The sequence below is a fragment of the Trematosphaeria pertusa genome (assembly GCF_010094035.1).
Source record: "Trematosphaeria pertusa strain CBS 122368 unplaced genomic scaffold BU26scaffold_16, whole genome shotgun sequence".
Classification (NCBI taxonomy): domain Eukaryota; kingdom Fungi; phylum Ascomycota; class Dothideomycetes; order Pleosporales; family Trematosphaeriaceae; genus Trematosphaeria; species Trematosphaeria pertusa.
Genome location: NW_022987227.1, coordinates 245,994 through 269,934, shown reverse-complemented (window position 1 = coordinate 269,934; position 23,941 = coordinate 245,994). Strand labels below are relative to the sequence as shown.

The 23,941-nt window shown below is 56.6% G+C and overlaps 10 protein-coding genes across 10 annotated transcripts; 4 read left to right on the top strand and 6 right to left on the bottom strand.

Moving 5' to 3' along the window:
* Positions 1 to 64: 64 nt before the first annotated feature.
* BU26DRAFT_509475 (uncharacterized protein) lies at positions 65 to 1,224 on the top strand (the record flags this gene model as incomplete). The annotated part of the gene is made up of 3 exons (XM_033827148.1): positions 65 to 250; positions 555 to 714; positions 1,052 to 1,224. The coding sequence occupies 3 exons, from the start codon at positions 65 to 67 to the stop codon at positions 1,222 to 1,224; spliced, it is 519 nt and encodes a 172-aa protein (XP_033678672.1).
* Positions 1,225 to 2,642: 1,418 nt separating this feature from the next.
* BU26DRAFT_106637 (uncharacterized protein) lies at positions 2,643 to 3,364 on the bottom strand. The gene has a single exon (XM_033819337.1). The coding sequence runs from the start codon at positions 3,160 to 3,162 to the stop codon at positions 2,788 to 2,790; it is 375 nt and encodes a 124-aa protein (XP_033678671.1). The 5' UTR covers positions 3,163 to 3,364; the 3' UTR covers positions 2,643 to 2,787.
* On the top strand, positions 3,255 to 4,074 carry BU26DRAFT_106628 (uncharacterized protein). The gene has a single exon (XM_033819336.1). It carries the CDS (start codon positions 3,346 to 3,348, stop codon positions 3,934 to 3,936), a length of 591 nt encoding a protein of 196 aa, XP_033678670.1. The 5' UTR covers positions 3,255 to 3,345; the 3' UTR covers positions 3,937 to 4,074.
* A 743-nt stretch (positions 4,075 to 4,817) lies between these two features.
* Positions 4,818 to 7,188, bottom strand: BU26DRAFT_523253 (cytochrome P450). The gene is made up of 4 exons (XM_033829999.1): positions 6,708 to 7,188; positions 5,586 to 6,656; positions 5,497 to 5,537; positions 4,818 to 5,229 (listed from the first exon to the last, which is right to left on the bottom strand). The coding sequence occupies exons 1-4, from the start codon at positions 7,052 to 7,054 to the stop codon at positions 5,078 to 5,080; spliced, it is 1,611 nt and encodes a 536-aa protein (XP_033678669.1). The 5' UTR covers positions 7,055 to 7,188; the 3' UTR covers positions 4,818 to 5,077.
* An 895-nt stretch (positions 7,189 to 8,083) lies between these two features.
* BU26DRAFT_492362 (glycoside hydrolase family 43 protein) lies at positions 8,084 to 11,060 on the bottom strand. Its single transcript, XM_033826113.1, has 9 exons — positions 10,448 to 11,060; positions 9,892 to 10,058; positions 9,653 to 9,792; positions 9,509 to 9,596; positions 9,397 to 9,457; positions 9,235 to 9,348; positions 8,953 to 9,184; positions 8,595 to 8,904; positions 8,084 to 8,539 (listed from the first exon to the last, which is right to left on the bottom strand). The coding sequence occupies exons 1-9, from the start codon at positions 10,689 to 10,691 to the stop codon at positions 8,132 to 8,134; spliced, it is 1,764 nt and encodes a 587-aa protein (XP_033678668.1). The 5' UTR covers positions 10,692 to 11,060; the 3' UTR covers positions 8,084 to 8,131.
* Positions 11,061 to 11,207: 147 nt separating this feature from the next.
* Positions 11,208 to 15,225, bottom strand: BU26DRAFT_465044 (uncharacterized protein). Its single transcript, XM_033825184.1, has 5 exons — positions 14,338 to 15,225; positions 14,201 to 14,280; positions 14,083 to 14,130; positions 12,920 to 14,016; positions 11,208 to 12,865 (listed from the first exon to the last, which is right to left on the bottom strand). The coding sequence occupies exons 1-5, from the start codon at positions 14,766 to 14,768 to the stop codon at positions 11,372 to 11,374; spliced, it is 3,150 nt and encodes a 1,049-aa protein (XP_033678667.1). The 5' UTR covers positions 14,769 to 15,225; the 3' UTR covers positions 11,208 to 11,371.
* A 115-nt stretch (positions 15,226 to 15,340) lies between these two features.
* BU26DRAFT_465042 (uncharacterized protein) lies at positions 15,341 to 16,319 on the top strand. Its single transcript, XM_033825183.1, has 4 exons — positions 15,341 to 15,414; positions 15,468 to 15,564; positions 15,666 to 15,760; positions 15,809 to 16,319. The coding sequence occupies exons 1-4, from the start codon at positions 15,367 to 15,369 to the stop codon at positions 15,827 to 15,829; spliced, it is 261 nt and encodes an 86-aa protein (XP_033678666.1). The 5' UTR covers positions 15,341 to 15,366; the 3' UTR covers positions 15,830 to 16,319.
* On the bottom strand, positions 15,880 to 17,140 carry BU26DRAFT_609013 (arylamine N-acetyltransferase 1). The gene is made up of 2 exons (XM_033835893.1): positions 16,562 to 17,140; positions 15,880 to 16,510 (listed from the first exon to the last, which is right to left on the bottom strand). Exons 1-2 carry the CDS (start codon positions 16,936 to 16,938, stop codon positions 15,958 to 15,960), a joined length of 930 nt encoding a protein of 309 aa, XP_033678665.1. The 5' UTR covers positions 16,939 to 17,140; the 3' UTR covers positions 15,880 to 15,957.
* A 148-nt stretch (positions 17,141 to 17,288) lies between these two features.
* Positions 17,289 to 20,834, top strand: BU26DRAFT_523247 (involucrin repeat protein-like protein). Its single transcript, XM_033829998.1, has 2 exons — positions 17,289 to 20,272; positions 20,334 to 20,834. The coding sequence occupies exons 1-2, from the start codon at positions 17,564 to 17,566 to the stop codon at positions 20,433 to 20,435; spliced, it is 2,811 nt and encodes a 936-aa protein (XP_033678664.1). The 5' UTR covers positions 17,289 to 17,563; the 3' UTR covers positions 20,436 to 20,834.
* BU26DRAFT_465035 (CTR1 suppressor protein) lies at positions 20,803 to 23,936 on the bottom strand. The gene is made up of 5 exons (XM_033825182.1): positions 23,672 to 23,936; positions 23,278 to 23,615; positions 22,620 to 23,223; positions 22,299 to 22,573; positions 20,803 to 22,247 (listed from the first exon to the last, which is right to left on the bottom strand). Exons 2-5 carry the CDS (start codon positions 23,446 to 23,448, stop codon positions 21,033 to 21,035), a joined length of 2,265 nt encoding a protein of 754 aa, XP_033678663.1. The 5' UTR covers positions 23,449 to 23,615; positions 23,672 to 23,936; the 3' UTR covers positions 20,803 to 21,032.
* Positions 23,937 to 23,941: the final 5 nt, after the last annotated feature.

The window sequence follows — 23,941 nt, the reverse complement described above, 5'->3', positions numbered from 1 at the left end:
TGGGGAAGGGACGATATCACGGTTGGGCCGGGAAGAAGAAGGAGCAACCGTGGCTGGCACACCCATGAGCACTATTGCCGCGCCGCTCGAAGGTGCCTGTGCAACCGCGGGCGCTGTGTCGACGCCTGTGCAGACCGCACGCTGCCTGCGCAGAGGGAGGGCAAGGCCGTTGGGAGTGGATGAGTTGCCAGGTGGTGGTGGTGGTGGTCGCTCCGTTTTGTCAACGCCCAGCGAGAACCAGCACCAGACGGTACGCCCTGGGACGACTGTTGTCCGCACCGGACCGCCGCTGTCGAGCGGGAGGATGGCGTAGCGCCGGGCGCAGGCAACTGCCTTTGCGCTCTGGCCCGGGTGCACTGGCGTACCAGAAACCCCCAGTCTGCTGAAAGAGCCCTCCCAAGCCGACCTCTCACCCTTCAACGATTCCGGATAGCGCTATGCTGGCCGCAATGCCGCACGGATGCTGGTCCGAACCACGGTAGGATGGACCGAGAACAAAGAGAATCGCCTGAGAGTCCTGCGAGCGTTATGCAGCTGCTGGACCAGCCAACCAGGAAGACGATCCGTCCAGGAGAGTCGACAAAATGCCCACCGCGTGGCTCGAATGTCGCAGTCGCGGGGGGCCGCACGGGGCTGGGAAGGTGAAGAGCGAATATGAAGAAGTGAACCAGAACGACAGTGGCCGTGTCCAGGTGGAATGGGAGGAATATTTGGGTTAGTGGGTCGGGCGGGAGTGCCTCTGGGAGAGCGCTAGTGGTCACGGCCTCTCCGCAGTCGTCGTCTAGCCCAAGCCCACTTTCCAATCCTCCACGCCTGCTCGCTACTCTCGCGTCAAGTCAGAAGCTCAACGGGCGCGGATCTGGTTCGACGCCACAGTCGACGTCGAGGTTTCTGATCTCGGCTAAGAGCCGGCGCTACCGGATTTGGGGGAGCTAGGTGAACGAGCGGCGGCGTGGATTGCAGGAGACTGACTCCCTAGTCCAGCCAGTAAGAAGCGTCGAACTCTTGGTCCGCTGCCCAGCGATGCCCAAAACAAGCCTTTCTTTTGCAGTCTGGTCCGCCTTGGGAATTGCTCCTTCTCTTTGCTTTTCGCCGTCAGTCTGGGAGATGCTCCTCTTCGTGGCTCTGTTGCTGCAACGACGTGCTCGCGGTGTCACGCCGGGATGTGGTGGGAAACGACCGAACGCTATGTGCTCAGCGCAACGCCGGAAACGCGATCAATAAGGAAGCTCGTCCAGCCCGCTGACGCCCATCTGGGGGGGAGAAAAGAAACACGGCGGTGCGCAGGGACGGTTGGAGCGCCAGAAGGATCCGGAAAACAACGTAGACGAGACGTCTATATGTCAAGAACGGTCGGCGCAGAAAGACTACCAGCCAAGGCCTGTTTTGAAGTAGAACGGAACAATAAACCGCCTGTCACATTCTACCACTGCGAGGGGGACCCATGCAGCCTGGGAGCAGCGGCCACTGCTGCACAGGCGGAATCGGCGGCGGCAGAGCATGGGTGCTAAGGGCCTTCAGTCGTGCGTCAACTCAACGGCAATCCCAGGTTTGAGGGGTGGTATGGGCGCCGTCCAGGGCTCGACGGGGGACCCGGATCGCTGCAACGCGTGCAGAAGTGGTAGAACCACAGGCCTGCAAACACCCAAACAGCACTCGGAATTTAGCCATTGAAACTACTTTACTTGAGAGGCCGTATATAACTCCCGTTGGCGCCCAATATCTGAGCAGCCTCCGCCGCCAGCCTGTTCGTTACATGTTCCTCTGACCCGTAGCCTCGAGGCACAAAACATTGGACGAGCTGAGTCCTTCGCCAACACGGCCATTGCGACCACTCGCTGCCGGCCAGCGTGGTACGGGGCACGTCTGCGCACATGGCGGCTGGCACGCAGGTAGCTCAGCGGCGCCGGCGAGTGCTCTTGGGGTACCTCAAGACTCGATGCGTCGAAGCATGACAGAACGCTGGGAGCTAAGGGTGCTGGCTGCATTACCAGTGCATACTCACGTCACACGACAGAGGACGGCGCAAAAGGCGATGGAGGAGCCCGGTACGGCGTGCTATTTCGGCCCTGAATTATCGTGAGGACGAGTAAGCAGCGCCTACTGCGCGTGGCCAGCAGCATGGCGATGCGCAGCGTGGTGTTGAGGCGGAGGCTCGCGGGAACGGCGGAAGAGCGAGGGGCCCCCGCGGCAGAATGGCGTCCCACAACGGAGAGGCGTGAAGGATGATGTCGTTTGATGCGGTGAGGTGCAAAGTGGGGAGCAGATCGCCGTTGAATCTTGCGGTGGCTGGGACAGATTGCCTGCCAGGATGGGGCGTGCTCGGGGCGCGCTGCGGCCTCTCCGCATCCTGAAGAATTCTACGATGTTACACCACCACCAGCATCGCCATTCGCTGCCCGTTTAGCCACGAAACAGCGCTCGGTTGGCGGCGCTGCGCGGGCTCGAGCGGCGTCTGATTGCCCGGAAGCCTCTCCCCTGACAGCAGCAATATAGCCGGTCCCGGTCTTAGCAATCCTCGCGCGCCGGGTCCGCAATCAACCTCCTGGTTCTCGTCGTCTCTGGCGCATCACGGCAATCTGACTGCTACAGCCTCTTCTGCGGCACAATGCTCCCTCGGAACGGGCTGCTCGCTCAGAGCGCTCAGCGGATCCAGCGCCCATTCTCCCACCCTCCATCCCCGATGATATTCATCTGGCGCGGCCGCGGTACCTGCAGACGTGACTGCACATGCCGCTGCTGGCCTCCACCCGCGCAAATGACGCTCAAACATGGCCCTATATCGGCTTAATCAACGCATCCTGCCCGGCCAGGCGCCCGCGCCGCCGCTCTTCCGCCATGCTTCGCCCTGAGACACGGTAGATTGTCGTCACGGGAAGCAACAGCACAGGCCCAGGCGACCCGACTCCTCCAAACGGGTTCCGCTCCGACGTGCGGGCCCGCCGCAGTGCCCGCCGCAATGCCTCCGCCCCCAATCGCCCTTGATGCCCGGTCCACGCCGGCCGTAGGGCTCCTCACTGGCAGCGCGCGGCCCCGAACTGGCGCCCCTCTGTTGTTGGCCGTCCGAAAAGGGAAGCCCCCTCGACGACGCCGCGCCTTCCCTCTTTGGCCCACGCATGCACTCCGTGGAAAGCGCCACAGAGCTGCTGCAGGACGGCACATGTTCTCGCTGCTGCCATTGCGCTTGGCTGGCGGACACACTCGCAGTTAATCTCGTGCGCAATCAATCCAGCGAGCAATGGGCTGGGTGTGGCTTGATCCGCAATCTAGCGGTTGTACTTCCATCGCAGTCACCGTGAAGCGCCTCGTCCATCATCAACATCAATTTGGAGCCTTTTGATCCCTATGCTGCGAAAGCATCCCGGCCGTGGGCGTTACGCACATCCCGGTGATCTGCGCTATATTGTGCGCGTCACGGTTGCGCCTCGCTGGCAAGTTCTCGTCCGGTTCTTCCCATCACTAGATGAATACTGCAGAGTGCTGAGTCTGGTAAGAGCGGGCAAGTGGACCAGGCTTTGCAGCCGCACGCGGATTGCTGAGGCAAGGCAGCTCGTCCCAGGCGTCGAGCGACCGATCGCTTATGCCCGGCCTCGAAGCGGACGGGTGACTGACCACATGTTTCCTGTGATCCCTCTTTCTCTCGGAGATTTTGCGACCTGGCATACGGTTTCTAGCAGGGACCCTACAATCAAAGCTTCATTGATCATCAGGGACGCTCTTCAGCCCTCACTTCCCGCGCGGCCCTTGACTCCGCGCGGATCTTCGTTTTCGACACAGTCTCTTAGCAGTTGGGCCCATAACTATGGGCTAATCAGAGCTTCCGAGCAATATCTGCGGTCAGAAGCTACGGCCAACGCGAGTATTCACCCACCGACTAACCCCTCTTTTGGATTGCAAGCCTCCAGACCCCGCGGGGCACATAGCGGCGCGTTTTAGGAGTCTGTAGCTGGTTTGGCAAGTGGCTAGAATCTTCTGGCTTCGGGTCTCTGGCCGAGTCGTCTGCATCCGCGAGAGCCCCTGTCCCGCAGCTTGTCGTTATCTGGGCTCAACGCAAGTGTCGGCTAACCGTGAGCGAGTAGCAGCTTGCAGTGGTGCGAGCGGGCGCTCATTCTCACAGCCCGGCCTCCTGTATTTGTAGGCTCGTCTACAAAGCCTCTTCAGCACATGTACAGTAAGTTCGAGCCCCATCATCTTGTGTTGGGCGGGCCTCGAAGAAACCCCCACACTGCGTAACCCACACAGTCAGCAGCTTGAAGCAACAGGCGCCATGAAGCAAGAACGAGTCTGGACGAACTCGAGTCCATACCCCTTGCGGCAGAGGGTCTCCACGCTCACCCATGACCTGCACCAACAACCGAAAAGGGCGGCCACGGCAGGATGCTGTACGGCGTGCGTGGGACGGCTTCATGTGGGCCAAGAGGCGTTCGTTATGCGCATGCGCTCTGTGACTGGGTGACGCAAACTAGCCCACCAATACTATTTCGCAGCATGCGCTGCACGCTTGGATGCTGCGGAAGTGGAGGGTCCAAACGATCTGAAGACCTGTCTGGCTTTGAGGTATGCTTGATTCGACATGATGCTGACCTGCCTCCCGAGATCTGCACACTGACTCTGAAGACGACAGGGAGCGGCCGAGGAGGCACAAAGAGGGATCACATCACATTCCGGCTTCAGAAGATGCAGCGCAGTGCCCCTCCATGACACAGCAAGACCAATTCCTAAAGTTCACCAATCGCAATGCTCAGCTGACTATCATTTCTCGCACTAGTCAATGACCTCCACAGATTTCTTTCAGGCTACACGTCGAACACTGGTAATCCCGTGTCATTCTGCCGCACCGTCGCTAGCTAATTGCTACGACCATGGTTCAGCATCAGGATAGACCTCGGAGACGCACACTTGTGCTACATAGCCTACCCCATCCGACACCGGCCGTTCCCGAACCGCTACCCCTCCTCTCCAGATTACCCAAACTCGAAGCTCACTGGCTGGACCCACGCGCATCCAGCTGTTGGTGCTTTACTCTCACAGATAGCGTGGAGCGACACAGGAAAGAGGTGTGGAGATTACCCGGTATTCACATGCCTCGTGTTTCTAGCCTTTCCAATCTGACCATGAGCTTGTTGCTCTTAGGAGGTGCCGTATAGGAGTCTATTTGCTCGATTCCGGTGTCGTCAACGACGGTGGTTGTGTAGTTGGAGTATAACGCGGCGATAATATACTTCATCTCTGTGAGCTGATGTCAGCATGGCTCCCATCCTAGACGCCTGGTGCTCGACCCGAGAGTGTCACTACAAGAATAATTCTCGCACAGTTTTTCCGGCCACAATTCACCGATGAGCTCTGGCATGAGGGCAAAGAACCAAGGCTAGCCTTGCCTCGCAACCTCCTCGGAGAATGGCGCTTGAGGCCGGGACCCCGCTCCACCTGCCACACCAACACTGCCTTGTCCACAAAGGACATGTCACTCGAGAGGGGCGAAGAGGATAGACTTACGATAGACAGCCAAGTGACTTCCAACACACATCCTCCCGCCACTGCCAGAGTAAGTATCCGAACGCAAGCTCAACGCGTTCTTGACTAACCTTCCAAACGCCCAGAACCACCTACTCTCCATATCCTTCCTCTTCTCCTCGTCAACCTTGTCCAAGCCTAGCCACCGCTCCGGTCTCCACTCGGTGGCCCTCTCATACACCTCCTCGTTCAGATGCAGTAGCCCCGCGCTGGCGCTCACCCTCACACCGCCTGGTACATAGTAGGGATGCTCGTCAGGGCCGAGACAGCAGCCTTGTGGAGGAGTAACACGGGGCTGTGGGCCAGGGATTGCGGAGTGTAGACGGAGGGTTTCCCATATCACGGCGTGAAGCAGTGGAAGCGCGTCTACCGTTTTGGGAGCGGGAAGAGTGGGGACAGAAGAGGGTACAATGGGTGGAGAGAGGCTGCGAATCTCTCGCTGAAGATCAGCTTGAATCTCCGGATGAAGGCAGAGTTCATGGATAACGTAAGTAAGTGTTATCCCCGATGTGTCAAAGCCTGCGGCGAGGTGATCTAGGACTTCACTCGCAATCGGTAAGCTTAGATCCGTCTTCTCACCGCCAGCTTTCTTCGCTTCTTTCGACAGTGCCACTGCGAGCTGCTGGTACACAACCGGCGTCTCCTTGACCCCTATCTCTCCTTGTCGGAGTGCACCAGCAGCTCTTTCGCACATGCCCTTCGTCCATTTCTCGATCTCCCTATTCGCTTCGTCCACCCACTTCGGGACTAGCCTATAGCCCAACTTCTCGAGAAATGATGTCAAGCCTGGCAGCTCTTGCGGCCAGAAGTTGTATGACCGGCGCGAATTGTAAAGGTCCAGGTACCAGGCCAGCTGCTTCGGATTGTCGATCAAGTTCGAACTCGACTGCAGACCGAAGATGTACCCGGTTACGATGTCCATAGTCGTCGCACTGAGAAGAGCATAGATATTGAGAACGCCAGGCTGGCTTTGAGAAAAGGTAGATGCAAGGTAAGGTAGAAAGCGGTCGTAGAGGATTGACGCCGTTTGCGCAAGTAGTGCGGGCGACGCAGTGACGACCGACTTGCTGTAGATGTTGCTCAGCATCCGTTTCCGCGTCGAATGTCTCTTATTGCCTCCGGTTGAGAACATATTATCGACGCTGCATATCGTCAGCACTCCCAGCGTCAAGTAATCTATTGAAGATACTCACCCTCCATAGTTCGCGAAGAACCTGTACCAATTATGCCCTGCTCCATCTCCGCCCTTCTCAAACCCCCCTGCGTACACATCTCTTATCCCTCCTTTGACGCAATTGACGCTCACTTCGTTCGGACCAAGGCAGATCACGGGCCCTAACCTTTCATGCGCTCCTCTGAGGGTTGCATTTTCGACGGAGCGCCACCGAATAGAGTGGATCCACAGCGATGTGAAGGGAGCCAAAGCGTGCGCTGCACGGATCTTGCGCAGAGGGTTCGTGAAGTACTTGTAGAAGACGTAGACGACTAGGAAGAGCGGGAAGGCGAAGAGCAAGACGGATGAGGATATGAGGTTGAGCATCTCGCTGGAGGTGTGTGCAGAAAAGCCCAGATCGCGGGAATGAGAGTCAATTGGAGAAGATAGCAGTCAGGACAAAGACACTGATCCCTCACGATGTTATGTCCTAGCACGTATCCTCGGATATCGTCCTTTCGACAACGAAATGCGTCACCTCCGCCCCGCCAATGAGGGGCAGTTGTACCTTATCTCCACGTGATTTAACGATAAGCAAGAAGGGTAATTTCATCCCTGTTTGCGCTATTCCTGTTTCACGACCCCTGCTGCCGCCAAACCCTTCTACAAACACACTTCGAAACACGATGAATGCTCTCCAACATCGAATCTCGCTGGAAGAGACGCGATCTCATGTAACCGACGAGCTCGCGTAGTCTAAGCACAAAGGAGATAATGATGCGGAAACGAAGACGAAAATGACATCAGGAGGAACATTCCGCTTCAGCCTCAGCAAGCCTCACGCGCGAACCCAACTTTGACAATCCGAGCTCTACCGTTCCGTTCCCGTTACTTGTCCTACCAGACTTCTGCCTCAGCCTCATCAGACGACGCTTCGAGTTCTCACCGATCCCATACCGTTGATCGTCTCCATCTCCATCTCCATCCCCGACCCGTTACCTGTCGTGCCAAACTCTGCTCACTCCCAAAATAAACCACGCCTTTCCGCCGTCCCATAGTCCGCCGCGTTGCGGCGCCGCAATTGCCGTTTTGGCTTCTACCCGCATGCCCAATGCAGATGTGCAGGGCGGTGAGTGGGCCATGTGCAACGTGACATTGCGGCGTCGACGTTTTCCGTTTCAGCACAGCGGCAGTAGGCGGGCGTGCGTGGAGTTTAGCTTGGTACCACACCGGGTCTGGGTCGCTGCCGCGCACAGCATATATCGGTATGTGCTGCGGTGACAGCCCTCGTGCAGGCTGCGTGTTCTTCGGCTCCGAAGAATCGACGGCACTACGGCGGCGGAGACGCGAGATCTCTTTGTAACATCGTAGAATGGGAGGAGGAACAATTTGGACACAGCAACGTTTATGTGCTTTCGCGATGATATGTACAAGTCTTCGGATACCCCTATGGCGAACATCATTTCACTGTACCAGCGGCCCAGCGAAGTTATCCCTAATCTGGCCCCAACCCTCATACTTCCAATTGCTCACATACGCTTCCGTCGTCCCATTTCCACCATTGCTCGTCGCATACACACCCAGCAGAGTCCCGGTAAACCCCCAGCTAACAATATCCCCGGGTGCGTATGCGAAGATTGTCAGTGGCTCCCTGCTCTTCGCAGAGCCAGCTGCGAACGAGAAGTGCGTTTGATTGACGGTCCTAATCTCCATAGTGAGGGTTTTGTTCTGCATGGAAGCCGAAAGGGGGATTGAAAAGGAAGGCGGCACTGGGATGTAGGAGATTGCGTCGAAGCGGAAGTGTGGGACTAGCGCGCTGCTGCTGCCGTTGGCTAGCGGTAGCATAGTAAGGCCGAACCGGGCGTGGTGGTTCTGTTGCGAGCATGTCAGTGCTGTGGTATCTTTGAGATGAAGGGGTAGTTCTGACCTGAGTCAAGAAGAGGGTGACGCCAGCTTCTTCCTCTAGAGTCTTGGGGCTGTAGTTCAGATCGACGCGGTAAGTGAACAACGTATCGACCTGTCTTCGTCCCACAAAGGTTTGTCCTCCTGGACCTCCAGCATTGCCATCTAGCGCTGTCAGATTAAGCCTGGATGGCTTCAGACGCAGCGTGTTCGGATGACCCTCGGGAGAGATGGCGTAGTTCTCCTTGATCGGCGGGCGCCAATAAACGAAATGCGGCGGTATCTCTGATCCAGGCCGGAACTGCAAGTTGTTGTCGCCTTCTGTGACAAATGGACTAGATCCTTGTCAGCGAATGCGATCCTCGGTGGGAGTTAGCGCTTACCCGTCGCCAGGCAGATTCTGGATGATCCTCGGCAGCTGCCATCCTCTCATTGCACCCTTGATTGGATTGTTGAAGACGGGCCATGATCTGTTCTCCCAGGTGACATTGGTCAAGATCGTCTCGCGGCCCATTGGGTAGGTGATGTATTCAGAACCGGAGCGCGTCGAAAGCGCCACTCCCCACCAATCGCCGCGGCGATCTTGGAACAGGTCGGCATGGCCGACGGTTTGGACTGCCACGCAAGTTAGGTGAGATGCATAGACGTCACTGATTCGCACCTACAGTATTCCGATGTGTTCGCATTGGTCAAGATCGGGTTCGCCGGGTTAGGGTCGTAGGGCCCATAGAGATTCTCCGATCGAGCAATTGTTTCCATGTGCCCCAAGCCAGTGCCACCTAGCGGACGTTAGTTTCTGCTAGACTATAGAGTCCCGAAGGGCGTACCCTCGGCGATCATCAAGTAATAGTATCCATCCTTCGTGTAGATGTGAGGGCCTTCGGGTGCCTTGGCACAATTAGCCCCTCGCACTTCAGCCCCAAAGGCATGCAAACTCACTAAGCCACCTGTGCCATTCCACAGGTTCGTCCAATTGCTCTTCACCTCTCCAGTCTTGAGATCAACCTTGCTAAGGTGGATGCCAGGCCTGGCTTTGTAAGCAATGCATCTCAAAACTGGCGATGGTCGGAAACGAGCACATACTCCACACGATAGGCATGACTCCCCACAATGTACGAGTCGCCATTTTCCCAGAAAGGACTGGTATCGTATCCCTCGAAGTCAAAGTGGACCGCATCACTCCACTTGCTCTCATCCCAGATGTCTGGCGTAGAGAAGATGATCTAAGCATAAACAAACGAACGGTCAGTCGCAATAGCACCCAAGTCGAGAACGGTTGTTGAAACTCCGGCGACCACAGATGGAAAGAGGTAGCGACATACATTATCCCACCGTGTAGGATCTTCCGGGGCCTTCTTGTCGTGCACGAGCGTAGTCACAACATAGAACGTTCCGTTGTGATATCGGAGCGCAGGTGCCCAGATGCCGCTCGTCGATCCATTGGATATTGCTAACTCCGGGAGCTGACTTTCGCGGTTCAAGGCATTCCCTGTTCCCTACCGTAAGCTACACCCTGGCGTTCCAGAAAGATAGTATCCTGGTCCTTGTGGGTGATGAGACCAGGATCGATGCAGAAGGGTCCAGGCGGACAACTGGAAGCGAAAAAGAGGTGGCTGGGAGTGTTTTGGAATTCTCTCCTGACGATCGATAGCGAAACTCTGGTACGATGACGCGAAAAAGCGAGGGGCAGGAATTGTAGAGCGGGGATCGAAAGACATGAAACAGGCAATGCATTTGCCTATCGATACGGCCAATATGGAGATAGAAGCGGAGGAAAGCTGGCATAGATTGGTAGATTGGGTTTGATGTTCCCCACGCCGGCAATCACACGTGGGCGTCGCCGGGTGACTGAAACGGCAGTAGATGGACGTAACTCACCAACAAGTCGCCATGTCGTCAGGTCTTTGCTCGCATGAATCGGAATACCAGGAAAGGCGTTGAAGCTCGACGACGCGCAGTAGAACGTATCATCCTCCTTCAGATGGATACAGCTCGGATCCGGATGGAAACCAGGAAGGATTGGATTGTAGAAACCAGTGAGAAACTGCCCGAGTGCAAGACCGGGTAACAACGAAACGACTAACGCGGAGCGTGTGCCTCCGAGAGCTGTCGACCGCAGCATGACTGCCGATGGAAGCTGTTGTGTCAGTTGGGCGTGATAGAGGCGTTCAATGGCGAGGTGTTGAATCCATCAAGCTTATAGATTGCCCCATCTTTCTGACCGGGGCATGTTGTCGATTATCGTCACTGCCGAGTCGATTGTTCCCGCCCTTGCGACTGCGTCCAGAACTCCCGGGTAAAAGCTCAGGCTAGTGCGTGTTATAGCTGCACATTAGCCTCCATGTCCGCGCCAAGAGCTGCGAATTGGCGCAGATGAAACCTATAGTAGACGGCAACATTGGGCGGACGGAGAAACACAAGACGCGAATGTGGGGTGCAGAGGCTAGCGCTGCGTGTAATGCCTTCCGCCGGGTAAAGTTCAGTACTGTTGAGGTGGAGGAGTTTGGGCGGCGGGAATTGTGGGAGCGGCGATCGACGTTGAGTTCGGACCAATACCTGCCGATTCACCGAGTGACATCACGTGCCAGCCAACCTCACCGCAGCCCAGGTGGTGTAAGAAGCGATTAATAAGTATATTCAAAGTCAACTCCCACCCAAGGTATCTCCCCAATGCCACATCGAAGTAGAGGATCACAAGTCCATTCGTCAACGAAGCGCTCTTAATGAGCCGTCGAGTCAAGGATTGTATCTGATGAAACGGAGATCCGCCCAAAGCACAAACAATAGCCTAACAACTCGTGATCACGCGTCTGTCATGGCCACATCATCATCTTCCTCTCCTTCGGCGTCAGCGTCAGCATCGATGTCCATCTCCCCCTCTGCATCCACATCGTCGCCTTCCGCATCCTCGTCCGTGTCATCTTCCTGAAGCATCCTCCCTTTTCCTTTCCCATTCTTGGCATTCCGTGGGCTTCCTGTGGAGCTCCTTGTCGTCCGCTTGCCATTGACCGCCTTGACCTCTCCGCCCTCTTCGACCTCGTCACCATCTATGCCATTCGTCACACTTTGACCTAACTTACTCCTAGTGCGCCGGAGATTGAGTATGCCGGGCGTGAGAGCGCCGTTGGCGGTCGGTGAAGCTTTGCCGCTATTGCTAGGCGAGAACTGAATCCTAGAAACAGGGGCTGTGCCAATGGAGAGGGGCTGGGTACGCTTGCTTTGAGGTGTGCTCGTTCGGCGACGAGAGCCAAAGGGTCGCCCGGGTCGGCGTTTTGCTGGTGCCTGCCCTGGTATGGGTGGGAATACTTCGTATCGAGTCGGAGGTATAGGTTGCATAGCGCTTGTAGCTTGAGAGCCAGCAACGGCGGCAGTAGAGCCGTTTGCAAGCGGAGTGCCAGGAGCGGGAGAGCCCCCATTGATGGAATCTTCAGCCGGCAGGTCAGGGGTAGCTGGCCCAAGGTCGTCCTCATCGGCAGCCGAGCCGTTCTTTGAGATCCCGTTTGTCTTAGCGGCCATCTCCATTTGAACGCCCTCTTCTGGTTCCGGCTGGTCTTCGTCATCGACTTCGTCCCGCTGCTGCACCGTATGCAAGGCCGGACCGTCCTCGTACTGACCTAGGCGTCCCATGACATATGGTGTCCAGACTAAGCATTCCGAGTTGATTTTTGGTTCGTGGGGCTTGCTGCACTTTTCGATGTATTGCTTGAAGTAGGGATAATCCAGTCGCAAGGCGTATTTGCCGGTTACCGGATCGCGTACCAAGGCACGTAAACCTTCCAAGGCAGAGACAATGTCGTCTGGTGTCATGCCCGTTCGTTCTGAAATGGTGGCAATGCTGACGGGTGATTTCTGGTCGAGGAGTTCTTGACACACAATGAGCCGCCAGTACTTCCTGTAGCTAACTAAGCCCATATCGCTCAGCGGCTTCTCGGGACTTCCGGTCTTCTTCTCAACACGAGTCAGGAGGTACGAAAATTCGATGAGATATTGACCATAGCCCTTGCGCTGATGGATGGGGAGGACGAGGATACAGGAGACGTTGTTGAGTGAGCTCGGTCGCTTCTCCTTCGAGAAGTAGCCCACGAAATGGCAGCCGTACTGGTCGTTCTCGGTCATAACGTAGAAGAGAAACGGCTCAACATCGTAGTACAGCGTCTTGGAGCCCAGGAAGAGCTTGGCGAGCAGGCAGAGGTTCTGGCAGTAGACGGGGTTCTTCCGCCCGTCAACCTCGAAGAAGGAGTATTTGCCATCGCGATATATCTCATCGCCCGGCGGGTGCTTTGCTGGGCATTTAAGCTGGCTGTTGTTAGCACGTCGGTCGGGGCAGGTGCCAGGGAGGGCCGCGCTTACCTTGTGCCGCCATGCCACGTAATCCGAGTTCATGTACTTGAGGCAGAACTCGCAAATGTAGAGCACCCGGTTCTTGCTGTACTCCTCTGGGTATGGCGCAGCATGCCATGTGTCGATCTCCCACCCTCCAAAGTTGATGCACTTGATCTTGCTTGGCGGTCCTGCTTGCTTTGGCGGCTTCGTCGTTTCTTGGCCTCCGTACAGCGCGGCCTGCTTCTGCTTCCAGGCCTCTTCTGCTTTGAGGCGGGCGTCTTCGAAGCGCTTTCTGTCGGTGTGGGTCGGGTATGTCTTCGAGGTATCGGCGTCGGCCTCAGACAGTATCCCACCGTACGGCTTGCTCTTGTTCTCGTCCATCTCCTTGTCCGCAAACCCGTGAAACGGCGCCGTGTATTGGCTGTGAATCGCGGGGTAGTGAGATTCCTCCACCGTCTCCCTCGCCGCTTGGGCTGCGCGCCTGTTCCGTTCGCGGCGCTCCCGGTCCCGTTCCCTCCGCCGCTCTTGCCGTTCCTGTTCCAGAGTGAGGGTCTTCTTCTTCGGCTTGGAGGTGACAATATTCTGCACTTTCTCGTTGTTGAGGTGAAACACCACGATGAGGCTGAGACCTTGGGACTCCTCGACCCACATCAGCGGCCGTTTGTCGTTCCTTTTGGGCTTAGTCCGGCGGGCGCGTGAAGAGCGGAGGCGCGAGGATTCGTGCTCGGAGGCGGTGAGCTGCGCACCGTCGGTATCATCACCATCGGTTACTGCGCTTCTGGCCCGCGCACCAGGTGATGATGCCGTCACCGACCGTCCAGCTTCGGACTTGGACGCCTCGGACGACCTGCGCTTTTTCCTCGTTTGGCGAGCGGGAAGCACTTCATCCTCGTGCGAAGCCTTGCGTTTCCTCAGCGAACGCGAGCCATCGATGGGATCGTCAGGAAGAATCAGGTCATTGAAAATGGAGTGCCCACCCGGATCCCGACCCCTGTGTGAAGGCAGGAGGTCCTTCGCCAACTTGGGAACCGATGAGAGCCTACGACGAGTGAGAGACTCTGACGACTCGTTCCCTTCGTGGAGGTCATTCTGGATGCAGGCCGTGCACCGCCAGCGTTTTGCATCTGAGTGAAAATGGTCAGTGAATGTGTTGTCACAAAACCCTGGCCGGATACGGGGCAAGGACGTACCATCGTCGGGGCTAAGCGTGTTAGCGTCTCGGGCGCACTGCCGATGTGCTGCAGGAACAAGATCATGTCAGCCCCCGGAAACGCAAAAGTTGAACATCGCAGGTAGGAATTCACGCACCCATGTCCCCACACACCACGCACGACAGAGCCTCCTCAAACTCCGGACTTGGGTCGTTGTCCTCGTCTTCGTTGCAGTACCTGCAAACGTATCAGTTTTCTGAGTCGTCCATGTTCTGATGCTCCCGGGGAACTTACACGCAGACATTCGGGTTGGATTTCTCGGCCTCGGCCTCCTCGCCGTCCTCGCTCTCGGCCTGCCATTGGTTTTCTGCTTCAGACTCGGAACTACTGGAATTGCCCTCGCTATCGCTGGTCTTGGCATCTGAGGAAAGATCGACTGTTACTGCGGCGTCTCCGTCCTCCTCTTCCTCTGAATATGCATCCTCGCGAGCTGCAATCTTGACCGCGCCAACAGGTTCGCTGTCGTCGTCGTCGTCCACCTCTTCGCCTTCTGCATCTACATCTGAGCCTTCCGCATCTGTGGTGTTCCCACCCGCCTCCGGGCTGCTCTCCCTGGTAGCCTGCTCGTATCCAACGTCGTCCTCCTCGTACTCTCCGTCCGCGTCAATGTCTTCCGGGTCGATGTTGCTCGCGTTCTGGCCCATGAGCCTGCCGGGCTCTGCCATCGCGAGAGAGACCACCGTCGCCAGCTTGGAGACAAAATACGCCAGTGTCACAATCTATAATGTCTATGACTTGTATTGCATTGGTCGTGCGAGCGACAGACAGCTCGGTGGTGTGGGCATGAAGTGTGCGCTCGAGCGCGTCGTGCGGGAGTCGTAGCGCGTCGTTCGTGAACCGTGAGACAGTCCGATGGGACAATGACGTGATCTTGAGTCGTGATATGACTTGTGAAGGCCTCGGGGCGCTGGAAAGCGATGCGGGAGGCCTGCAGGCGCGCTGTTCGTTGCTGAGGAGATGTGGAGGTGCGCGATCGCCGCCACGCGCGACTTTCTTGGCGGAAGAGGGCCCGGAGGTGGCAGTATTCGCGATTCGGGTAAAAGTACGGCGTCGAGCGACACCGAGAATAACTGTATCTGGCCTGGAAAGCGCGTGCGTGATGAAATTCGGCCGCTTGAAGAGCGCTGCCTCCTGAAGTTGGGAGCCCTCCCCTCGCAGAACAAGCCTTGGCACACCTAGCTCCGCGACCCGACCTCACCCCAAGCTCTCACCTTCACGAAACCCCACCACAGCAGCACAGCACCCGCAGCGGCATTCGCAACCATGGGCGTGCCCTTCGAAGCTCTCATCCCGTACGGGATCATGATCGGCGTACGTCAATTCCTCCACTGGCCGCGCGGTAGCCCGGTTGACGCTTCGTGTAGATGTTCGCATTCAGCGCCGTCTCCGTCGGCAAGCTCAGGGAGATGCAGAACGGAGGCAAGAAGGCCCGGCGCGGGATTGACGCATGGGACAGGGTACGTGGTGATACTTGCTGGGCGCTCGGAAGCGATTGCTAACTGAATTGCAGCAAAGTATGACTCTCCCGCGGTGACCTCATACCACATACTGAACGCACCCAGTGATGGAGCGCGACCGCAGATTGACCGGCTTCATGCGAGGACAGACGGATAAGCCGGAGGCGCCGCAGGGCTTCGAGCTGAATAATCCATGGAGGGTATGCACAAGAAGCCTACGGACAGGGGACAGTTCTGACAGCCTACAGGTCGAGCAGCGATTCCTTTGAGCCAAGCCCACACCACGCAATCAATGTTCAACAATGTTCACTAGTCAATGATACACTCCATCTCGTCATTCATAGTCTCTGCTTCCAGAACGGGTGCATAGCCCCCCAACTACCGTGTTCTACATCACCTACTTGATCTCCGAAGGAAGCCCCCGGATGCCGTCCCTCTCAACCTCGCTCACTTTGATTCCGAAATGCTCCTCCAAGGCTTTGACTCTGTCACGCTCGCTCTCAAACTTGATCTCCTTTTCCTTCTGTCCGCGTATCCTCCACTTCAGATCAGTGTTCCCCAGGATGAGATTGCCTGCGAGCTCTCCGTCATCTCCAAGCAGCTTCTTCTCCCCTACAATAACCCTTGTAAAGAAGGTCCTTGGTGAAGTGCTGGTAAAGTAGTTCATGATGGCATAATCACTCGGGAGGAACTCCAGCTCGGTGAAGCTATACGTCATCTGGAAATCGCTATTTTCGTCGATTCTGTGTTCGTAAATCCAGAGCCGTTGGTCGGGGTCGGTGTTGCCGGGTATGTTGCGCCACTGCAGACGCGCTGCTGCGGGGCTGATGTGTCGCTGGACGGCGCCGGACCGATCAAGAGGCATTGGCACGACGGGTCCATTCCCTCCGAAGCCCACGTCGACATGGTATTTCATGGATCCCACCGTGATGATATTAACCATGTGACTCCTGGAAAGGATTTCAGACGAGCGATCGTTTCAGAGATAGAGCAGGGCTTACCAGCCAGTCCACTTCCCGTCGTCGAACACACGGGCACCAGCAGAGAAGACCTGAAATCCGAGCGATCTCAGCAGCGTCCCAAACAGGCAATTGTTCTCCATGCAGTACCCGCCGCGGCCATTGTTGTCTCTGATGATTTTCCTGAACAACTCTTCCGGGTGAAGTGAGATCTGACGATGGGCCGAGTAATGCAACGTCAGATTTTCGAACGGTATCTCAACCAGATGGTGCTTCTGCAAGAGCGTGAGGTACTCCAGCGCATGCTCAGGCTCCAACCCTGCGACATCGTACTTGCGATGTTCCTGAGGCAACTTTAGACGCTCGAAGTACTGTGCGATCTGCTCTCTTGCGTACAGGGGCCTCTGGTCTGACGCCATTTTGCTGTGTGTTTTCTGTGAGTCGCCCAGGGCAAAAGAAAATACGGAAAAGGAAGTGCGCGTCACAATTCGGCGTTGATACGATCGGCCAACGCACGGAGAACGGCACACTTTGCACCGCCCAGAGGCCCGAATGCACTGGGGAGAAGAGGAAGTGAGCGCAGTATTGCTAAGCTCCACAGTCCAGCCATCAGCAGCGGCGGCCTGCCCGTCGTCAACAGAGGCATCGCACGTGGTGGGGCTCGGCAGTGGCTGAAAACGCCAAGAGATGCGTTCCGAATCGAGCTAGGCCGATCCCGCGCTAGTGGACGATTATTGTGCGGCAACCCCTGACTGACATCGGGACAGACGAGTCGGCGGCGGCTGTGAAAGAAGAGCATCCCTCCACGCTGCCCCTAACGCCGCCTGCAATCTCCACCGCTGCCTCTGCCTCAGCCTCCTGACGCCCAGAACAGTTCTCCAAATCATGCAGCGCGCGCCGTAAAACCTGGCCCTCGCCCGCACGAGCTGCGTCCTGCTCCTCCGCATCCTTCCCGCCCTGTCTCTCTCTGCGCCTCCACACAGCACCGATTGCGGCCCTGTACCACGACGCGCCCTTCTGCGCCCGGGCCTTGCGCTCCCCACGATGACGAGCAATGGACTGCGCACGCAGTACCCCTATGGCCAGGACGCCCTGAGCCCCCGTCCGCTCTACGACTTTCCCTCCCCCACCTCGAACTATCCGTCCGGTGTAGGCGGCGCGTCGCCTGGATTCTACCCAATGGCCTACAATATCAGCCCGAGATTTGGTGGAAGCGCCTTCATACCTCCTGCCGATGTGTTCGTGGAAGGGCGCAACGGCTCAGGACAGGGGAATGGCGCATATGTTCCGCGCGGGCTCCCGAAACGGGGCTCCGAGGCGCTGAATAGCGACCCGGTCGCAATGCACTTGCTGGTGGAAACGGCGATTACAGACAGCCAGAACTTCGACGTTCTCTCCGTGGAGGAGGTGGAGGCGCTGAAGCAGGAGCAGAAGGGACTAGACGCGCGGTTAGGCACCGTGAGGAGGAGACTGGAAGCAGAGACGAAGATCCGCGATGCCGCACGGTCCCTCACGCGCCTCACGTCGAAGAAGGGGCATCAGAGAGGGCTGGGGAGCAAAGGGAGCATCGCTTTCAGGGACATGGTCGCCAGATCCGAGGACGACCTGAATGTGAGCAACAAGAAGGTGGACGACTTGACCCGGGAGCTTTTGGAGATCGAGTCTCGCATGCGTCTGATCGATATGCAGCTGTTGATGCACACAGCTGGCGTATTGCAGCTGACGCACAACGGCCCCCGAAAGCGGAAGACCGCACAGTTGTCCAACGGCGCAGACCGAAGACCAGACAGTCCCGCGAGCATCTACACATATGAGAATGACCGAAGCGATCGAATGAAAGGGGAAGACGGTTTCGACGAGCGGAGCTTTTACCGGTCCCCAGAGAACCTCGATAGCCTCATGCATGCGCTCCAGAACGGCACACACCACCACTCACCGTCCGTTGATCGCCAGAACCAGGCCATTACATCAATGAGCAAGCGCTTGGAGGAGCTCAACGAGCGGTTACGGGAGCTCATTGTCCAAGCCAATCCCGAGCGGAACCTTGACTACTCACTCCCTCCGCAGTCATCACCAGACCCTTTTTCGGTAGATCGTCAGCTAGACTTCCTCGACCAAGGGCTGCGGGATATCAGCGCTGAGCAAGCAAATATGGGCAACAAATCTACGGACTCGCTCAACGAGATCGAGGGAAGACTAGAGGGAATCAACAACCAGCTGTATGCCATGCTCAGCAGGTCAGATGCTGCTGGTGGGGACAAGGTCCTACCACCACCTCCTGTCACTGGCGATGGGTCCCTTGAGCAGCTCAACTATATGGAAGACTCCTTCTATAACATCGGTCAGCTGCAGTATTCCCTGATGGAGCAGATCGATGAGCTCCGTTCCCAAGGCACTGGCGGCCAGGATGTGGAGAAGTACGAAACTACGCTCATAGGACTTTGGCAGATCATTCAGGCTGGTGAAGAAGAAGCACGGGAACGAAAACGCGAACGACGACGCTTGATAGCCGAGGACCCTGACAACAACGATGAGCTGTCTCCCGACGAGGACTACAATGCCAACGAAGAATTCTCCCTCCCGGCGTTCTCTGCAAAGGTGCAGTGGCTATTCAGTCGCGCTACTAGCCTCAAAGACAAGCAGTCCATTCTCCTTCGCCAGATCAAGCAGCAGCGCGAACTCAACAGCAAATCTGATGCGCAAAAGGAAGCCGAGGTCAACAGGTTGAACGAGCAAGTCCTGAGCGCCCGGTCAGCGCAGAAAACTATGGAAGCCGAGCTCGAACGCGCCATGGCTCAGCTCGGCCAATTCGACGAGCAGAAGGCTGGCGCCGACTCGCAGGCTCTCCGGACCATCCAAGAACGCAATACTGGCCTGGAAAGCCAACTCAGAGACCTCCAAGAGCAGAGCATTGCCTACGAGAACCAGGTCCGCGATGCTGAGTCTCGCGCTGCGTCCTACCAAGCACAAATTCGCGACGCCCAAGAACGCGCCATAACCCTCGAGGCCCAGCTCCGCGACGCTCAAGATGACGCCCGCGTCGAAGCCGCCACCATCCAAGCCGAGCTCGCGCAATCCGCTGCTAAGATCGACGAAGCAACGCAAGCTCTCCGCGCCGCCACCGCCGCGAAGCAAGAAGCAGAACTGCGCGCCTCCGAAGCCGCAAACGCGCTCAACGCAAAGGAAGAAGAGCTACGGAATCTGGAAGGTGAAGTCGTCCGCCTCACCACCGAACTAACCTTCGCGAAAGCCGAGCTCGATGGCGCATACGGCACCCGCGCTGAGCGCGCTGCTGAATCCGGCGCCACCACGAAGAAGGAGCTCGAAGAACTAGCCGCGAAGAACTTATCCTTGGAAGCGGAACTCTCCGCTTTACAGAAAGCTTCCGAAGCCGCATCCCAATCTGAAGCTCAAGCCCGCAATTCCGAACGCAACCTCAAGTCTGAGCTTTCCGCCATGGCGGCAGAATATGAAGCACTTACGCGCGACGCCATTCAGAACGAGAAAGACCGTGATGCGCTCGAAGCCAGCATCGATAAGCTGCGCGACGAGAAAGAATCCCTAGAAATGGAGCTCAGCGATGAACGCGTCAAGTGGCTCGGCATTAGGAGTCCCAGTGTGGCCGCCGGAGCGACGGGTGCAGCGGCGCCGGGAGGAGGGGTGGATATGGGCGCCACATCTATAAGAATGCTGCGCGAGGACTTCAGGAAAATGATGAGGGATCGGACGGCGGAGGGCTTGCGAGCTCTAAGAGTGAGTGTTTCGTTGTTGGTGTGAGAACAGGAGAGCGAGGAGATGTACTAACAACGAATAGGCTGAACAAGAAGAACGACGCAAACTCGAGTCGCTGGTGCGCCAGCTGCGCAAGGACGCCTTGCCTCCTAAATCCAACCTCTCGAAAACTATGACGGCGTAATCACCCACCCACTGTATAGACGAACACTCGGCCAGGCGCATATCTATCGACACAACACTTTTGGGATACTAATTCTCTTCTGCACTTTGTATTTGTACTATAGCCTTTTATCTCTATATCTGGGACATCGGTGGTCTCTTTGGCGTTTCGCTGTTAGCTTTTGGACTTAACGTTATACGCATATTGTCGGCGTATCGTGCTTTTCTGTATTGGCGTTCGATATCTGGAGTTCAAAATACTAGATGCCAGTATTCAGCATCTCTAGGCTATAGACACGCAATTATTTTGAGCTATGGCGTTTGTATAATCATGGCGAGGGCGTTGTTGGGATGTTGGAGGCAGAGGTAGCAAAGACCTATATCCAAAACGTACGCAGCTTTAACGCGCTTTTAACATTTATTCATTGTAACCGGAACGGAACCGTACACTCATGCACCTACAAGAAAATAGCCCAGAAGCTGATGGTATCACTAACCTTAGCGGCAAGGAAATTCCCACTTTCACATACATACATCATTCCCTAAACGCCACGCTCAAGAAATCGTTTGCCTGCCGCCCTCGGTTGACCCAGGTCGCGACCCAAGGAAAAGACCGCATCTACTTCTCTTTCTTAGTCATGGTCAGCCCTTCAGAAACCTCGCTCCTCGGCGTCCCTGGAGTACTTGCCCCACTACCCTCCTCCCAACCATCCGTACTACTCCTTCTCCGCATGCGACTCCTCATCCCGCTCTTAATCCTCTTACTAACCTCCTCCAGGTTCCCATCAATCGTGCTAAACGGCTTAAGCTGGAAGCCTCCCAGCATCCCGCTCGGACTCCTGCTATGGTTACGCTTAGGCGTAGGCGGTCGCGTGGAGAAAATGTCCTGGTTCGTAAGGTCCTGGAAAGATTCGTTCTTGGGCAGGTGACGATATGCTTCGCGCTCGGGGGATGTGGGAGAGGCGGGGAAGTCGTACGTTTCGATGGGCTGCGGACCTTCTTTGCGGGCGTCTTCGGCGGTTTTTGTAGTCGGCGTGCGGGGCGGGGAGTGCGTGAAGGGATCCTGGATGATACGCTTCGAGTAAAAGTCATCAAACATTTCGGGGCCGAGAGTGTTGATGATGTCGGTGATGCGGTGGGCAAGGTTTTCGCGCCGGGCCTGGAGCTTGACGAGCTGGTTGCCGGACCACGGGCTCATCATTTTGACGAGGGGAAAGAGCGATTTTAGAATATCCATGGCGACCTCGCCGAAGCGGAGGGCGGCGTAGGTCGCCGAGGGGTAGACGATAGCTTGAGTTAGGATGAGCCATCGTTTCTGAATCCCTGGTGGAAGATAGCCATTGCAGTAGTTCAGATAATACCAAAGGGTGACAAGGAATACGTAGCCCGTGTATACGGTCGGAGCGACGGCCAGCGCAACGAGAAGCTTCCACGTAGCCATGACGTCTCTGGCTTGGACCTTGACATTGGACGCTGCAAGCGCTTCCCTCGCTTTCTTGATAGAGTAAACCTTGCAGGCGATGAACACCAGGCCAAAGAGGCACGTTCCGGGAAGGACGAAGATTGAGAGTATGGCCAGCTTGAGCAACCGGTACCAGAATATGACGAAAATCTCGAGAATGCCCTTCTTAGCGTACTGCACTTGGTGATCTCGGACGCGGAGCGCCAGCAGCTGTTGGTTGTAGGACATGACCTCTTTCTTCAATTCGATAATGCGCGGGTCGTTCTGGTATTTTGCATATCCCTGTACAAGACGGCGATTGAGTTCGACCACACGAGGCAAGGGAAGCTTCGTGCCTTTGGGGTTGTAGAGACGACGCACAGCTTGGATCAGCTACATACACATATTAGCGGGCTGTTCGAGCTCTTGTTAGGTTAAGCGTACCATCAGCGTATCGTAGTCGGGGGTGGTCACTGTGACCGAGACGAGGCCCTCGCGGACTTGCTCCAACATGTCTCCAATGGCCTGGCGCCTTTCTGATCCTTGACTTTGAAATTTCTGGGCCAGCTCCACTGGCACGTCGATCGGGGTGCCGAACTCGATAACAGCCCTTGAGCGGAATTTGTGGGCGTGAAAGTAGTTCATGCCGACCGGAATGATCTTCAAATTACAATCGGGTTTGGTTGCTACCGTGCCAAGAGCCATAATTGCAACACCAGCTGCACGCTGTTAGCAGAGCAGCATACACAAGGTTTTCGAGCCTACCTTTTAGAGGGAGCAGGTCAGTGCGGTCGTGGCTGCCACCTTCCGGGAAGATGGCGATGGTCCCTCCTCGGTGGAGCACCGTGTGCACCGCGTCGTATACCTGAGTTTGGTCAAGCTTGGGGGCGACCTTGAAATTAGTGCCTTCGTAATCCGGAGCAGGACCCTTCTTAGACGAAGCTCCATTGATAAATGTTCCGTCTTCGGTCATGTCGTTTCGACCAGTAAGCTGCTGCATCGCGACGCCGCCTTTGAAGGGACGCTTCAACCTGATTTCCTCAGGGCCCTTGATCTCTTGAATCTCAGCGCTAGCTGCCGTCTCGTTGACCTTTGGCAGGACCAGAGAGCCGCCAACCTGAAAGTCTTTGGCCTCGAAGTTTGTCCCAACCCCGCGGACGAGACATGGGTCGTTGACGGGGTCTGGGAGGTATATTCTGCCCGGCACGGGCTTGGTCGAATCCATTGCTCTGCCCACAGGCACAGCACCCGACGCCGCAGCCATTGTGCCTATGAATTTCCGCTTCATCGACTTCTCGGCCGTCAGAACATGGATACGCCGGTCTGATTCTCGCTTGACTACGCGCATCAAGATCAAAGGGTCGACGAACTGGGACTTGTCAGACCGGGGATCGAACGCTGCTAGAGGAATCGTGGAATATACCTGATTCGCATGCGGCGCGCACACGAAAATCACCGGCCCCTCCTTTGGCACCTTCCAGCTGCTCCTGGGATGCACCTCTCGGAAGAAGAGCTCCACAAGTATCGAGAACGTCCAGAGGAACGCATCGTAGACATACTTGTTCATGTATCCGATCTCTTTCTTCTTTGCCATGTTGTCTGTATATCTCCGCGGGTGAGGTTTTAATTGTTTAGAGGGTTGTCGGAGGCACGATCAGGGCGTAGGGATGCAGGAGATGCGTCGTGGGAGGATTCGAGGGTCGGAAAGCTGCTCGGGAACCAAGCCGGGAAGTGAAGGTCGGGAGGCCGTTCAAAGGCCGTCTGCAAGCCATGTCAGCACTCATTCGTGCCCGAGCTGAAGTATCTCTTGTCGCTACCTGCAGAGATGGAGCCGCTCCACTATTGCGTACGTCAGGCGCAGCGGGACAACCAGCCCATGATATGGGAGCTTTCAACACCTAGTCGCCGCCTTGTGTTAGGAATAGCCGAAAGCCGGTGGGCGGGCAGGTCTGCTGGGGAGCAATGTGCTCTCGCATGTATTGAGGCGCTACAGCTGTTGTTGAGCTCGGGCGTGTGGGGATGCAGATGCGCCGGCGCCGTGGGAGAGTTCGGTGCGAAACAATTATGACAGGTGTGGCCGGGGTCAT

Coding starts and splice junctions, on each gene's coding strand:
- BU26DRAFT_106637 (XM_033819337.1), bottom strand. CDS start 3,162: ATGTGCCGTCCTGCAGCAGCTCTGTGGCGCTTTCCACGGAGTGCATGC.
- BU26DRAFT_106628 (XM_033819336.1), top strand. CDS start 3,346: ATGCTGCGAAAGCATCCCGGCCGTGGGCGTTACGCACATCCCGGTGAT.
- BU26DRAFT_523253 (XM_033829999.1), bottom strand. CDS start 7,054: ATGCTCAACCTCATATCCTCATCCGTCTTGCTCTTCGCCTTCCCGCTC. Junction 5,538..5,585: donor TGGTTCTGGGCGTTTGGAAG/GTTAGTCAAGAA, acceptor TTACTCTGGCAG/TGGCGGGAGGATGTGTGTTG. Junction 5,230..5,496: donor AAGTCACTTGGCTGTCTATC/GTAAGTCTATCC, acceptor ATCAGCTCACAG/AGATGAAGTATATTATCGCC.
- BU26DRAFT_492362 (XM_033826113.1), bottom strand. CDS start 10,691: ATGCTGCGGTCGACAGCTCTCGGAGGCACACGCTCCGCGTTAGTCGTT. Junction 9,597..9,652: donor AGTCATGCCTATCGTGTGGA/GTATGTGCTCGT, acceptor TTACAAAGCCAG/GCCTGGCATCCACCTTAGCA. Junction 9,185..9,234: donor TGCGAACACATCGGAATACT/GTAGGTGCGAAT, acceptor CTTGCGTGGCAG/TCCAAACCGTCGGCCATGCC.
- BU26DRAFT_465044 (XM_033825184.1), bottom strand. CDS start 14,768: ATGGCAGAGCCCGGCAGGCTCATGGGCCAGAACGCGAGCAACATCGAC. Junction 14,017..14,082: donor CACGCTTAGCCCCGACGATG/GTACGTCCTTGC, acceptor ATTTTCACTCAG/ATGCAAAACGCTGGCGGTGC. Junction 12,866..12,919: donor ACGTGGCATGGCGGCACAAG/GTAAGCGCGGCC, acceptor AACAACAGCCAG/CTTAAATGCCCAGCAAAGCA.
- BU26DRAFT_465042 (XM_033825183.1), top strand. CDS start 15,367: ATGGGCGTGCCCTTCGAAGCTCTCATCCCGTACGGGATCATGATCGGC. Junction 15,565..15,665: donor TGACGCATGGGACAGGGTAC/GTGGTGATACTT, acceptor GAACGCACCCAG/TGATGGAGCGCGACCGCAGA. Junction 15,761..15,808: donor AGCTGAATAATCCATGGAGG/GTATGCACAAGA, acceptor GACAGCCTACAG/GTCGAGCAGCGATTCCTTTG.
- BU26DRAFT_609013 (XM_033835893.1), bottom strand. CDS start 16,938: ATGGCGTCAGACCAGAGGCCCCTGTACGCAAGAGAGCAGATCGCACAG. Junction 16,511..16,561: donor GACGGGAAGTGGACTGGCTG/GTAAGCCCTGCT, acceptor AATCCTTTCCAG/GAGTCACATGGTTAATATCA.
- BU26DRAFT_523247 (XM_033829998.1), top strand. CDS start 17,564: ATGACGAGCAATGGACTGCGCACGCAGTACCCCTATGGCCAGGACGCC. Junction 20,273..20,333: donor AGGGCTTGCGAGCTCTAAGA/GTGAGTGTTTCG, acceptor AACAACGAATAG/GCTGAACAAGAAGAACGACG.
- BU26DRAFT_465035 (XM_033825182.1), bottom strand. CDS start 23,448: ATGGCAAAGAAGAAAGAGATCGGATACATGAACAAGTATGTCTACGAT. Junction 22,574..22,619: donor TGACCTGCTCCCTCTAAAAG/GTAGGCTCGAAA, acceptor AACAGCGTGCAG/CTGGTGTTGCAATTATGGCT. Junction 22,248..22,298: donor CCGACTACGATACGCTGATG/GTACGCTTAACC, acceptor ATGTGTATGTAG/CTGATCCAAGCTGTGCGTCG.